Here is a 14,931-nt window from a genome sequence, read left to right as displayed (position 1 = left end):
GTGTATCGCCAGATTATGCCATGAATGTAGGCAATAATAAAAGATACACTGTCTGTAAAACTGAACTGGCTGCAATGGTTCAAAGAATTTGCAAAGGAACTACAGCTGCAGCAGTATTCAAGTCATGCTCAGACATAAATTTCCATCTGCTTTCTTCAAACTCTTCCCTCTTCAACTTGTGCTTCTCCTTCTGGGTTTTGTTCAGGTTGGTACACTTAGAGGAGTATTAACACACAGAACAAAAGGGTTTGCCAGGCCAGATTTACCTGCAGGGAGCAGAGTGGGACCTATGGGGACTGTGACCCTTGCAGTAGCACTGCTTCATGTGGCACATCTGCAACATATATCTTCCTATGATAGCAGTCATATCACTGTGCATCTCTTTCGCCCAAATCATGGCTGACCAATGTGTGTATATGCATATGTTCACAACTGCAGTGTCCGACACGTTTTAAAACATGTATTATTTTTCAAAGGATTTTTTGGTATAGCATGAATACAGTCACTTTGGAAATCCTAGTTGGACCTTCTTTGCCAGTGACGTCTGCATGACAAACTGTCTCCAAACAAAAAAGTATTCAGGCACAGTAAGTGTAAGACTTGCCACCCACAGACATCACTGGCCTTGCCCAGCCTCCCCTGGAGCCCCCACGCTTCCTGCCCATGGGCCCAGGGCCCCCAGTCCTCGCCTGAGTGACTTCATAGCTGTCTCCAGCTGCGTCATGGCCATGCTTGTGCCTGGCCACACACCCTTCTGGTTGGTACCCTGACCCACAGGCTGACTTTCTGGCTTGACCTGGACCTGCCTCATCCCCATGGCCTTGCGATCACTGGGCTGTGTCTGACCTATTCCCTAACACAGCAGAGGTAATACCTGAAAAAATTAAGTAGGAAGGAAAACACTATTTATCAGAAAGGAGAATAATATTTATGTAACTTCTTAAATGTACTTGAAAATGTGTTTTCTGTTGATGTAGGCCCTACTCTGCACCCACTTACTTATATACTTAGAATTAGTCCTGTGTGCAAAGACTGTGTGCACAACCAGAACAAATGTAATCAGCTAAATCAATTTAGAAGTGCTACTAGGATGGTAATCAGGCAGTGTTTTAATTATTCGTTTTTCAATATGCTGTACAACCAATCTCCACAATGCTCCTCTCATCTGTGGTGCAGATGCAATCACGTGCACAGCAGTGCAGTGCTTTCTGCAAGGCTGCAGGCAGAATGACTTCCCAGTTGGAGTTCCTGTTTCTTAAGCTCAGATTATCGTATTGTAAAGCACTGAGTTTACTAAAGATAGGACTAAGAACTTCCCCCTGGTACTATCTAGGCTCATACTTGGACTAGGAGCCTAGGCTGTGCTGCTAGGTTGAGCAATCATCCAGTCCCCCGAACACTTAGCCTTCTGCCTACCATTACTTACTGTTTAATTATTCCTTCCAACTATGAAATACTCTTTCTTCTCATGAAAAGCACTACAGATTAATTTAAGAACTCAGAAAAGACAGGTTGCTTTCTGTACTTCTGCTTATGTGCCAGTTTCATTACCATGGTACCTATACAGACGCAAAAAGAACTGAAAAGTCCTAGAACTGAAAGTTTAGATTAAAATTGTACAAGATTAAAAAATTATATACCTCGATCAAAGGCCATTTTCACATCTTCAATGTGCTCAGTGAAGCCTGAGACTCTATAGAGGCCCTCAGACTTTAAACCTGAAACAAAAAGTTCTTGGTTAACTTTGCTTCAGTAACCAACAAATATTCTGGCTTAAAAACAATAAAGCAAGAACAACAGATCTCGTAAGTGGAGCAAAATATTAATTGTAATGTGAAACTCAGGAGCATTTAAGGAAGGATCAAGATAATTTTAAATTGTTTTTTAAAGGATTAAAAAATTTTAGAATTTATACTTTCTGATTTTGTTAAGTATGCGGTTTATTATGTTAGAGGAAAATATTGCAATTTGCTAATGGTAGGGCATGTGATGTTATCATGATTTATTCACTTTACGTGGGAGATTTTCCTGGATTTGGCTATAATTAATAAAGCTTTAGAGGTCTCCTTTCCTTTTACCAGTTGCTCTAATGATAAATAGCAATGCAAGTAAGAGACTGCTTTTCCCTATGAGCACATTTGTTGCCGATTTTGCTGTCAGCTTTTACTTATACACAGCTGATAGATGTGATTGATACTGTTCTCCACAATAGTACATCTCTTCCACAGTTCTTTCACCACAAGAGACCTGCTCACTTGCACAGCTCTCCCCCCGTTGCTCCACACCAACATGAAATGCAGGGCAGCCCGGCAGAGCAGGCAGAGCTACCCAACCAGAGTTACACACACATTATTTATTTTAATCCCAGAACTCCTTATTGTGACTATGCACAGTGTTAATCTACTTATAAGATCCAACACACTTTGTTTTCTTAAGAACAAAATCAGTATCTTACATAGTTCTATGGCAATTAAAGAAATTTAAAGATGTCGAAAAAACAGAGGGCAGCAGATTTTATCTTAATCAATAAATGTACAAGTAAGTGATTAGATCTCAAATGCAACATAGCTTCCCGCTATATCATCGGAGTAAAGCTCTTCTGTCTTAGTCCAAACTATTCTTTCTATTTATCCCTGCAATGATGATATAATCCTGGCAGAGCTTTACGGAGCAGTGCTGGGGATTTACTTGTAAATCTTTGATTCATTTCAGTAGATGATGCGTGACTCTGAAATCCCAATGGCTTGTATCAGTGTGTTGCCATGCAGATTACCGAGATGCCATGAATTCAACATTATGAGATTCCTGTGCTGAAGCTATGACTAACAGGTAAATTTGGCTTATTGGGCAGCATGACATACACATTTGCTATCCAAAGCAAAAATACTGTGATCATTACTGTGTTGTGTTGGAGGGGATATGGTATTTCTTCAATCTGTCACACGTCTGTGTACCAAAAACCTGTCACAAGCTGGCATTTTGGCTGTGACATGCTGCCTGAGCCATGGTATCCATCAGTCAGTAGCTGAGCATCACGCGCAACCCTGCGCAGTTTGTGACCTACCACAAAACACCACAGCTTGTGACCTCACTTGTCTGAGTCACTTCCAGTCACTTGTGTTCTCTTGCCCATAATGTCCGGAAAGGTTATTAATAAGGGATTTGATTTAAACTGATTACTTTGAAATTGGAAGTGTCCCCAGGTATGTTAAAAGAAAATAATGAAAAAAGACACATAAACATGAACTTAAAGTTCACTTGAAAGTTCACCCCTTTCAGAAGTGTAACATAATACATGTTTTGACATGTTTTCAGAAAGCATTTCAGGAAATTGCATTATGAAATGCCATGATTTAATTTTACTAGTTAATGCAGACCAATGTATCACCTACACTAAAAAACCCCCTTCTCTCATCCTGTCTTCAGTGTGCATGAGCATACTACCCTGTCCTAGCTTAGCACGTAATTCAGGTCATCTTCACTTAATTGTGTCTGCTGCTTTCCTAAGTACACAAACCTCTTGCTTCGATCTCTCGAATGCATGAATCCACAACCATCGGCCTCTGGGTATTGTGGGCTTTCACTAGTGTGGTGAGGTCGCAGCAGTAGACTCGCTTAATCCTCTTGAGGTCTGGTTGGCAGTCGTTGGGCACGTATTTGGAGCACTGCTTATGTACGTTCAGCCCGCAGTCTGTAAACAAAGTTAGCCAGGTTAATTAATTAATACTAATGCTGATAGGTCTTGTCTAACAATTTCTTTCCTTGGGCCACATCAAGCAAGGGACATAACTTCTCCATCAGTCAGCAAACCTAGAATAAATAAGACGGAGATGAGAAAGATGAGCATGGAAATCTGTAAAAAACCTGTGGTGAGCAAAGTGAACTCCAGCAGAGTTGTTAAAAAGCTATAAAAGCTCTGGACGTCCCTCACACCCCTCTGAGGAGAGGGTGACCACTGGTGCAGTCTGGGTCAGTTCACCACTGGACACGTAGCTCTAGGTGTTGCATTTGAATGCGTGGGACTTAACTTCTGGGTGTTTTAGTTTAGCTTTTTATAAAATTAGCACAGTAATGACTGTCTTCTGCTGGCCAGCACGTGGCTTAGCACTGCTAACGGGCGAAGGACCTAAGATTCACCTAAACATTCAGACTGGGACAGTGCTTTGAGCTCGTGTGCCTCCCTTCCCCTTCCACATTCCTGCCGTGTTGCATTTTGGCTCGCTCTGCCACATCAACAGCCTCCCCATCCCTGTGTCACCACTTCACTGGTGACTCAAGTGTCCCCGGTGTTTAGTCTGTGGGTCAGTTTAGGCACATAAAATGCTGTGAAAGGCATGATGTAAAAAAGTGATTCATTTTACAAACGGTTCTTGATGTCTTCTTACTCCAGAGTCAAATCCTACTCTTGGTTGCACGGGTGGGTTTGTATTAACTTAAACATCACTGCTTGATCTCCACAAATTGAATTTTTCTAATAGACTCAAATATTCAGCCAAATGAATTTATAAGCCTTAGGAAAGCAACCACCACCATTGTGAATTACATTATCTCACGTAAGACTGATTCCTGTTTTAATGCCTTCTCAGTCATGCCCATCACTGATGGTGCCCTTTGGGATAACTTAACCTGTCTAATATCATCAGTAGCGAGTTACTGTTTTTTCATGTTGATTTACTGCCCGAGCTATTAAAAATGTAAACATGACTCTATTACTTGCAGCACATTTCAGTATTATTCTCTATAATATATTAATCAAGAAAAATCATGTAATTACTACAAACACACCTACACATTTAATGGGATTGGGTGGCTTTTTTTTGTGTTTCTCCATACAGTTATTACTGCATAATACATTATTGTTCTGTGAAATCTAAACAAATATGAGCAGCTGCAGTTAGGATCCTCCCTGTATTGTTTTCAGTGCTGTTCTCCAAGCATGTGAAGTTAAATCCAAATGCATCTATCTACTTAGAGTTAAATGTTGGTAATTTAATGAGGGAGAATATTATGTTTCCTACTAAATAAGTAAGTCTTTTCATAAGTTTAATATTTTATGTATGTGAACAAATACAGTGCCATGCATTAGTGAGGTCAGGTTTTGCACACTTGTGTTTAAGATCATATAGCTTGAAAAGAACACTACTGGTCATTTTCCTCTTTTTTAATGTCCTTCTCATATTCTTTGTGTTACCATTATTCATCTCCATGCAGACAAGATGTAGCAGTAGCTCAGACTGCACTTGTTAAAACTGTGCATTTGTGAAAGGTTTTTTGATCCTTCAAACCGCGGTCTAAATTTTAGGTAACAGCCACCTCCTCTACCCATGAAAGGCAGATGTCAGGGTCGGATGTGTTTGGTGCCAGTCTGAGATCAGGAATGCCTGGAGGTCAGGGTAGGGAGAGGTAAGACATATTCAGGTGAGACATTGAAGAGATTGAAGGTCCATAGAAATAAGTTATGAAACCCCATTTGCAGTCCAGCAAATACTATTTCACTTGCTGAATCCAAAAGTTCACAAAGTGACGTTTATTGCAATTTTTCCAAGATGATTATTTTTCACAAGAAAACAAACAGTTTTAAATATTTAAAGCACTGTTAAAATGCTAATAGAGTTATAGAGGCACCAGAAAATTAATCCTTCTAGGAAAATGAAGGTTGCATTTTTTGCTTTCCCTCGAGGTGGGATATTTCAGGCTTGCAGCAATGCATGTTATTTTTAAAGGAAACAGGTGACAGTTTTTTTGCAGACAAGGGCACTTCTCAGCAATTGGTGGCAAAAAGATGAGTTACGAAGCCTAGTTGCTGGCTGGCTCTGCCATTTCCAGGGCTTGTTTCATAAGACATAAAAACATTCAGGGATAACTTAACCATAAAGATCAGTTCTTAATGTATACACCAAAGGCACACACATGACCAAGGTACTACCAAAAGGATGTCACCCTCAGCGACTGAGGGCTGGTGGCTTCATTTCTAAACCAGCTAATGGGGAAAATGAAAACACTCTAACTTGTGTGGGAGGATTTCTTGCCTTGTTCTGTAAAGTAATCCCTACCCACCCTCCTGCAGGGAGTGCAGGCTGGGGGTGGGAAAGATGTCCGAGCATTTCAAGAGAATGACAGAAAATGTTAAAGAGCTACCTGAACACCTCACTCCCTGAGCGATGAGACCCCACATGAAGTTGGCGCAGTATTCACACCAGTGTGGACCTCGAAACGTATGGACCTGTAATACAAATGGGGGAAAAAAAATAGAAATGGGGTCATTGCGAGGCAGATGGTCTGACAGATGGAATAACTGAAATGGATAAACAACAGAAGACTCAGTAGGAGTAAATCTTTAGCACACAGTGCCCACATCTTTCCAAAGTCTAGATGAAATAAACCACGGGGACAGAAATTTGCTTTGATCTTGAAGTTTATCTTTCAATAGGCTTAACATAACAGAGAACCAGGCTGTGTACGACATGGAAAACAAACCATTTTTGCTAGCTGACATTTTAGCTACAGTGAGGGGAGGAAACCAGGTTCACTAGTCAAAGGAGAAAAAAGTAAAACTAATAATCCAAGGAAATGTAATCAGTGCTTTTATTTGACTAGTTCAAACAAAACAGGAATGTTTCTGAGATTCAAATGCTCAACAGATCACTTGAAAGTAGGGGAAATGCAGTGACAGAAAGTCCCTTCGAATGCACCACGTTTTGGTTCCCCTTAACTGTGTGTGACCACAGATCTGGTGCAAGACCCACGTGCTAAAAGCACCACTCAGGTTTGAATGCCCTATGACTATGGTGTTACATGTGCATTTCTATGCAACAACACTGAACAAAACTCGAGGTGATTGCTGTAAATTTGTATCAGGGGTGAATGATTTGTGCAGCCACTCCAGGCAGCGGCTGGGTAATGATCTGATTTTGCACACTGGAATCCATTAGCGACAAAAGGAAACAACACCCTTCCCGACACTAGTAAGTAAACTGAACTCACATAGGGACAAGATGTCAGTAGGCTCTTTTTCAGTAGACCAAATTTCATTTTGCTACAGTGCACGCATGAGTAAATAAGGAGGAATAAAATAACCTGTGCGCTGACAGAGCCCATGGCTGCCCAGCCAGGATTTGCACACCACCACTGCTTCCTCCACTGCTTTTCCAAAGGCTATGGCAGAAGACCTTTTTATTTAAGATGTATGTTCTGGTGAAGTAAGCACTTCATTCTCATTGAAAGGAAGAGTAAATAGGGAGGTCTGCGCCCGTGTGAATGGACATGGCATGAGCTAGTTCCAGCCAGAGACTTAATTGAGCTTAACAAAACATAAATCATGCACACCTCCGGCTGCTAATGCTTCCTTTTCCTTCTCTCTGCTCTTGTTTACCCATCAGGTGGACGGCTGAAAGGCCACTTCCACCCCCTGGGATGGGGAAAGCTGCTCTTTACTTTTCATACAGTAAAAAACGGTCATTGCCCTTTTCAGATAAACTTGGTGAAGTTTTAAGCCAAGCATTTGGCTTGCTAATGTTTTCAACTCATTTGTCTGCAGGATCACCCCTAAATAAGCCTGTACTCTTGAGTCCATTCCCCAGGAAGATGAAGTATTGTGATTTTAATACAGACCTCTCTTTCTGATTTAGTGATAAAAATGTCAGCCTGACCACATATGACTGCTGACCAACTACTCACAGTCAATAATTGCATGAATAAGCTTAAAGCAATAGTAATTCTTCCTCCCTTTTGACAGTAAAGGTCAAAACTGGAATGTCTGACTGGTCATATTTATTTTTTGAAATGGTATTTTACCTCTCAAAATTGTGTATCTCTGGGAAACTACACTTTGCAATAAAGTTAGAGATAGATAGATTGATAGATACAGACACATACGTCTTTCTTATTTCATCTTATTTTGTTTTGCAGGGTGGGTAGCAAGAATTTCAGACATGGCTTGTAGTGGGCGTAAATGGTCGTACCTCACATCAGCCGGTCACCTGAGTTTCAGGCATATGCTCTACGTGACCTTCAGGGGATACAAAACTATGGATACAACTAATTATGCCTGCATTTTTAGACTGATAACCACATAATTAGTAGGTCAGTACCTGCATTTAATTGTGGGTGGAAATCATCTGCTGTGGGAAGATAGCTAATTGTCTTCTGCTTTGCAGCGGTTTGCAAAAACTAACCTCCTGAGAAGTGGCTGTAAAAGCTCTTTTGGGATTTTAAAAACTGCACCATTTTACATTTAAAGTCCATCACAGTTGCTAGGGTATTTGGGGCCTACTTGCTCACTTTACATAAAGCTTATTTCAGCTGATCTCACTGTGGCATATTTAGAAAATGGTAGCTGATTATTCCTTGATCTCTTCTGTCATTAATGGGAAACAGTCATCAATGCTGACTAAGGGCTGCATCTGAGAAGAGCTGACTGCGCACCCTTCCCCTGTTTCTCTTCAGCTTGGTGGCCCTCAAAGGTTTAGCTCTCTTTATTCATTCACTTCAAATTTTTCACAGATCTGCATTTTAGCTCAAATGGCAAGTTCCCAACTGAAATACCCTCAGAAAAGTGAGTCTTGGTGGTTTCTGGTCAAGCTGAAACAGGAAAATACTAGCTATCTCTAACTGAAAAAGGACGATATTCAAAAGTTTCTAGATGAAGGTGGAAAAAAACCTCTTAAGATGCAGTTTTGAACTAAGTCTTTTATGGCTTGCCATTAATTTTAAAGAAATAATGAGGTCTGCTTCTATGAACACAACACTCAAATGCAGCCCAAAGCTTGCACACAACACTTTTGAACGGTAAATGGGAATTTTACCTGCCAGATTGGCCTCGTCTCTGTTTTAATCAAGGAGAGGTAACAGCAGGTCTTAGGTTTTTGAGATGGGTTTTTAGGTTTTGCCCCATCCTTTGCAACAGCATCATTACAAATGGCCTGGGCTTAGATTTTTGGAAACATGATCAAGATCTATTTATTATTGGTCCCCACCCCATCCTGCAGTCTCAGGAGACCTCTCTGTGTACACACAGCATAGGGTCGGGTTGCTTGGGCTACAGTTGACACATAATTCCAACTTTTAAGAAGAATTTACAGGGATGTATTTCTTCATATAAGCAAAAAACCATGATGTTTCAGACTATACACTGTACTTTTCTTGTTCAGTCTTTCATCTTCTTTCCACAATGTCTAACTCCTAACTTCTTCACTCTATTTCCTTTCCAGCTCTTTCAATTAAAAGTTGTTTCTTACATTCATCCTCTCTTCCCATTTAGGACAAGAGGAAATGGCCTCAAGTTGCGGCAGGGGAGGTTTAGATTGGGTATTAGGAAAAATTTCTTTACTGAAGGGGTTGTCAGGCATTGGAACAGGCTGCCCAGGGAAGTGGTTGAGTCACCATCCCTGGAGGTATTCAAAAAGTGTGTAGACAAGGCACTTCAGGACATGGTTTAGTGGGCATGGTTGACAGTTGGACTTGATGATCTTAAAGGTCTTTTCCAACCTAAATGATTCTATGATTCTATGGTTCTCTGCTGGACAATCTCACCCAATACTACACTACATGTCTCTTCTTACTGCTCTCCTGTGCTCTTACCTTCGCCCTTCAGCCCGGTGGTGCCCTTGCTTCCAAATGGCAGAATTCCCTCCGCAGATGCTATCTCATGCAGTTTTAGTCTGCATCTAAGCCGTGTTCACAGAGGAAGAAACTACAACCAAAGTTAAGGAGTGCCAATACAGTGGCAAAACAAAATAATCCCTTAAGCAATACTGCAGAAACAAACTAAAAATTGCCCTGAATTGAAACACATGTTTTTTATTGGCATTATATGATGCTGTTTCTGAGACAATCTTCTTGTTTATCTGACTGGGTTTGAAGACTTTTCTATTTGCATCCAAAGAAAATAAGAGATTTTTCAGACTTCCGCCTGAATACATGCGCATTTGTACTCTTCTGTGGACTCCTGCTGAACCTGAGCTCTTTGCAGGGAAGAAAAGCTGACTCTGCTGTTATTTTTTGCTTAAATACATACACATAATCTTCATGATGTCTGTAAAAAATGCCTCCCCCAAACCCTTTCTCTCCCAGAAGCAGTGCTTATCTGCAGTGATTAACACAAGGGGAAATTTATCCCAGAGCCTCCTTTCTCCCAGCAGATCTTCTGACTTGTCCATAATCAGCTGCCTTTACTCCACTAGCCCCCCTGCAAACAGGATTTGCCCATGCTATAGTAGTAAACAGGCGCAATATTGTGGTAAATGCACATTATTCAGCTGTATTTGCTCACTTAAAGCAGCACAGAGGCCCTCTCATGAATTCCCAGCCTAGAACAAAACGTGTGGAGCATCCCCAAACTCCATGCTGCCACCCTCGGGCACGAGGTGACCTCACCACCAGCTGGGACCCCACTGAAGTCGGCAGGTATAGCACATCCCAAAGAGCCTGCTGGGCTCTAACGAGATGTAACTGTAACGAGATGCAAGAGGACTTTGCAATCCAGTTAGGCTGACACCCACATAGTTACAGAAATACCTCTGTGTTTTTATAAACAGGGCCTCAGAGATTTATTCTCTTGCCTGAATTACGGTATGTCTACACTGGCTTATGCAAAGTAGTCCCGCCAGACAGACGCTAGCTCCAAACCTAAATCCATGCAACTGTGTGGTGTGCTCAAGATGAACCCAGCTTAACAAATCAGTCTGGATCCTAAATCTTTTTTTTGTTCATTGCCTTGAGTGCCTTGAAATTTGGAAGAGAAGCTGAAGGAGAAAGCACGGATGCTCAGAATAGCATAACCCAGCACCCTCACTCTCCAAACTCCAGCACTTCTTTTTAATTTTTATATTAGCTTGGAAAGGATAGAGGGAGATCCATCCTTGCTCTGAATTTGTGCCTTGAGTCTATTTCTTCCTTTTGTTCCTTCTCTCTTCCAGTAGGTACAATCTTTGGTGTAAGACCTACAAAAATCCCATCAGCTTCGCTAAAAATGTGCCCTTCAATTTTAAGATTCTTCATGGCTAAAGGACAAGAGCTAAAGAGTGTCTGTTTGTTCCTGAAGAATTGCCTATGACAAGAATATGATGGACACTGTGACGTGTAACCTTTGTCCCTGTGAACTGAGATGAATGATACAATACATGTCAGTATTCACTTAAAAATGGGGAAGACAACTCTTTGAACGTCTGCAAAATAGCGTTCTCTTTCAGATAAATCCCATATCATCATAGCCTGAGTGCTGCCAAAAGCCATTAAGAATTTTGCCCCAAGACCAATAAAGCCATTCTTTCCCTTTCAAATAATTTCATCACCCTTTTATGTGATGAATATGGAATATATTAAAGATACCAGACTTTAATTTAGCCATCTTTTAAATCTAAATATTCTACTCTAAGCATTCTATCCACATTTTTTGTTCAACTAGACATGTTTTAATATAATCCTTTGGAAAACTAACTGTATTTGCATAGTGAACTTATTTGTTCATTAAGTAAATGTAACACTTTCGACTGGCCTTTCTGGACAATTTATTACTTTTAATGTTTCTTCTGTAAGTTTTTTATGGCCTCTGCTAGGATAAAACAATAATTTTCTGCTGTCAAGCTTGTGAATACATACATATTTTAGTCATGTGATTTTCCAGTTAAACATGACTCTTTTGAAACAGAAAGGAACAGAGACTGTACAACAGCTAGATTGTGCAAACGCAAAGTTAACTGGGCACATGTCCAATTATAAATCAAAGCCAAAACGAGGGGAATTTTTAAGAGAAAAGAATGCATGGGTCAAAGTGGAAAAAAGTCTCAGTCATGAGAAAATATTTTCTAGTTAAAACTAAAATAGTTTTGATATTAAAATGATAATGAGGGCAAAAGCCAGAAGGAATGAAAGCTAGTTTAATCAAGCAAGAAAACAGAGTATTTCACCTATTTCCTTCACTAATGATCAGTGAGATAAATATTGACTTTTCTGTAGACTGAGTCAAGGAGGGGGAATGAAAAGAGGGATGCTATTTTTTGCTTTGCTCACTAATATTAAATTATTGATTTACCAACTACAGCAGAAGCACTGCAGAGCAGAGCAATGTCTGCATGGCAGAATATGTAGAAAAATAAGTGAAGCCTTTTTGCTAAACCAGGAAAACAGTAAAATCATTTTAATCAGTGCTTCTCTTTTTTTGACAGGCCTCAGATGAGTATCAGGAAATTCGTTCTGCTAATGAGCTGAACCATTCCGACAGTGACCCAGATCAGCATCCTCAAGGAGCCTTAAGTAAACTGAGGTTTCAAAGCTGATATGCATTCCTTTCTTGTCTTGTTACTGCCTCTTATCCTCTCTGTATCCACCCCGATAAGCATCAAACCACAATTTGACAGCATTAGATATGGTAACTGGCTGGCATACTCTGAAACCAGCACAGTCCTTTTGGCAAAACATTTTAGTACAAGCTGCCTGGAAGGTCCACTTCCACAGCTGAGTCACTTCCCTGCTGCAGCATGCCAGACACAGCAGTTGGGGAAAAAACCCCCTAAGAATCTGATTTTGTAGGTATAAGACAGCAAAAATATGATCCATTTAAACATCCCCGTGTTTGTCCAGCTATTTGGTTTAGTTTGACAAGCAAACACAAGCTCAGATCCTAGAGATCTGTGGGACTCTGACAGCATTTCCTTAGCATATGGTGGTGGAACAAAAGCTAGGAGACAATACCACCGTTGTGCTCTGCTTTATTGTTAGGAGCACCCGAGCTCCCTCAACTTCTTCTGAAAACAGAAATGGTCCAAAATGTTTGCTGGTAAAATGCTACTGGCTTCTGATAATAGTTGAAAAGGGGCCTTTTTCTCATTTAAAAATGGATACACTTTAACATAAAGACAATCAATATGAAGTACTTTGTTTCTGGGAAAAAAAAAAGAAAACTGAATCTGGGCAAAAAGAGCTAAAATGCGTCAAGTAGTGTAGTGAGTAGTAGTGAGTAGCAAAATGGTTATATAGATTAAGTGCCTGTGTAAAAGCGTATTAACAATGCAGTCAAGTAGAAAGAAAAATGCTTTTATCAACACTCTTCTCAGAGCTAGTATAGATGGGTGCGTGAAAACCCTATCACAGCAAAAAATAAAATGTGAAGCATCTAAACAGAACTTTTTAGCTGAAAAGAATAAGAAGTTGTGCTTACCTTAAAATTGTGTGCTTTTTCATAGTTGAAGTGGTTGTCGTTTTGAGTTAAGGCTGCTCTTCTGACCAAGGAGGTGATCTGTGAATAGGCAAAGAGTTTCAGAGGTTGCCACAAAAGTGCCCCCTTGACTCCCACCTTCACCCCCAGGGCCACGGCCAGGAGCTCTTGGCGCTTCCTTCCTCGCTTCGACTTGTGAACAACAGCACAGTTTTTCTCATTTTCCAGCCACAGATCCTCTGAGAACATAGCGCTGGGATCCCAAATCTTTTCCCTGTCTTCCTCGGCGCCCGGGAGCCTGACTGTAGTCAGTACGGTACAGTTTGTCCAACTGCTTCTGATGTTAGACAGCAGATTTGAAGCAGCTGCAGCCCATTCTGCTGAGACCTCTGGCATGTGACTTGAATGGGCCGTCTTGTGGGACGGAAGGAGCTTCTGCATCTGAATAAGTAACGGCCTGTGCCGTGCGATTTCTTAAGGCAGATGTGTGCCTCGAACAATAGCCCGAATTCATACACTGAGCAACCTTCCCCCCCCACCCTCCCCAAGCGGTGGTCTCCAGCTAGGTGCTGCCAAAATACTGTCCCGGGGGGACAGTGTTACCGCTTCACGCCCAAAGGCACTTCCAGGGACAGATCACTTCAAGTCCACAGCGTGTTAAAAATGAACAAACAAACAAAAAGCCCCGGGAAAGCCCACACAACTGAATCCGATGCTGCATCCAATTACACTCAGACTCGGAGACTTATCAGCCAGCAGTCTGCATGCCAGCAGATTAAGCCCTTAAAACCATGATGATTGTTTAATCTTACAGGGCTAAAAAATCTCTTTTTTTTTTTTTTTCATACCCTGTACAAGGGGAGAAATCCAGCAGCGCTCCAAGCATTAATAGCACTTTCATGCCGTGTTTTAAACTAGAGCATTTTGTCAGTGTGCACTTGGTAGCATGGAGCTAGCTGACTGGGGGGGAAAGTCAAAAGCCCAGCTGGGACGGTGCAGGCTGGGAAGCCCCTGAGCCCTGTGCAGCGCTCCAGTGAAGGCAGCAGCGGAGCCTCACACGGATGTAGGAAGCCTGTGTGCGCAGCCCTGTTTGCAGAACAGGGTCTGCAAGATAGCAAGGGCAGTCGTCCTTCACTCTGGTTACACGTGTCTATAGATTTGGAGGGGAAGTGATTTCTAGTTAAAGCCCGGGGACAGGAGGGATCTGCACTCTGACCAGTCTGTGCTACAGCTTGCAGCGTTACTTTGGGCACCTGATTCACTTCTTTACAGGCAGGTAGTTCGCCTTCCCAGGACACAGAAGATGTGTGACACGGAGCATCCCCTGGGAAGCACATTCAGTGCTCCCTCCCCACAGGCTTCCCTCCCTCCAGCTCCTCTCTCCTGCTCCCTTAGTGCGTATGCCCATTCTCCACCCATAAGAGGAGGACAGGAGTTACCTTCTTGGCAGAGCACTGTGATATTTAATTCTCTAAGGTGTGTCTAATGCTGCAGATGCTGCAACAGAGCAAACTGGGGGGTTACCAGCACTACCAGGAAAACTCCCTCTTTGAACTAGAAACATTAAAGACCACATCAGGCTTTTACAGTCTGCCCCACTTCAACTTACCCAGAAAATACATGAAATTAAAGTATTTAATTCACTTATGTTAACCTGTAAAGTTGAACTTGACTCTATTTTTTTCAGTCTGCCTTTACCTCAAGCTGAGAAGTCAGAAGGTTCATCTAATTTACTTACTAAAACCTCCACCATATAGACTGCCTGCTCTTAGTAAAAG

At 41.5% G+C, this 14,931-nt stretch overlaps 1 protein-coding gene across 2 annotated transcripts in view; it reads right to left on the bottom strand.

The window, feature by feature from the left end:
- The window catches only part of CHN2 (chimerin 2), a 168,141-nt gene that overhangs the window by 12,965 nt on the left and 140,245 nt on the right, over positions 1 to 14,931 (bottom strand). For both annotated transcript variants that reach the window (XM_075051562.1, XM_075051572.1), the window contains exons 7-10: positions 13,157 to 13,234; positions 6,139 to 6,223; positions 3,518 to 3,691; positions 1,641 to 1,718 (exon numbers count right to left, since the gene is read on the bottom strand). In XM_075051562.1, the coding sequence (XP_074907663.1) occupies positions 1,641 to 1,718; positions 3,518 to 3,691; positions 6,139 to 6,223; positions 13,157 to 13,234 (415 nt within the window). The remainder of the gene's footprint in view (positions 1 to 1,640; positions 1,719 to 3,517; positions 3,692 to 6,138; positions 6,224 to 13,156; positions 13,235 to 14,931) is intronic.

The sequence above is a fragment of the Buteo buteo genome, chromosome 2, assembly GCF_964188355.1.
Source record: "Buteo buteo chromosome 2, bButBut1.hap1.1, whole genome shotgun sequence".
In the NCBI taxonomy this organism is placed as follows: domain Eukaryota; kingdom Metazoa; phylum Chordata; class Aves; order Accipitriformes; family Accipitridae; genus Buteo; species Buteo buteo.
This window is presented reverse-complemented; position numbering and strand designations above follow the sequence as displayed.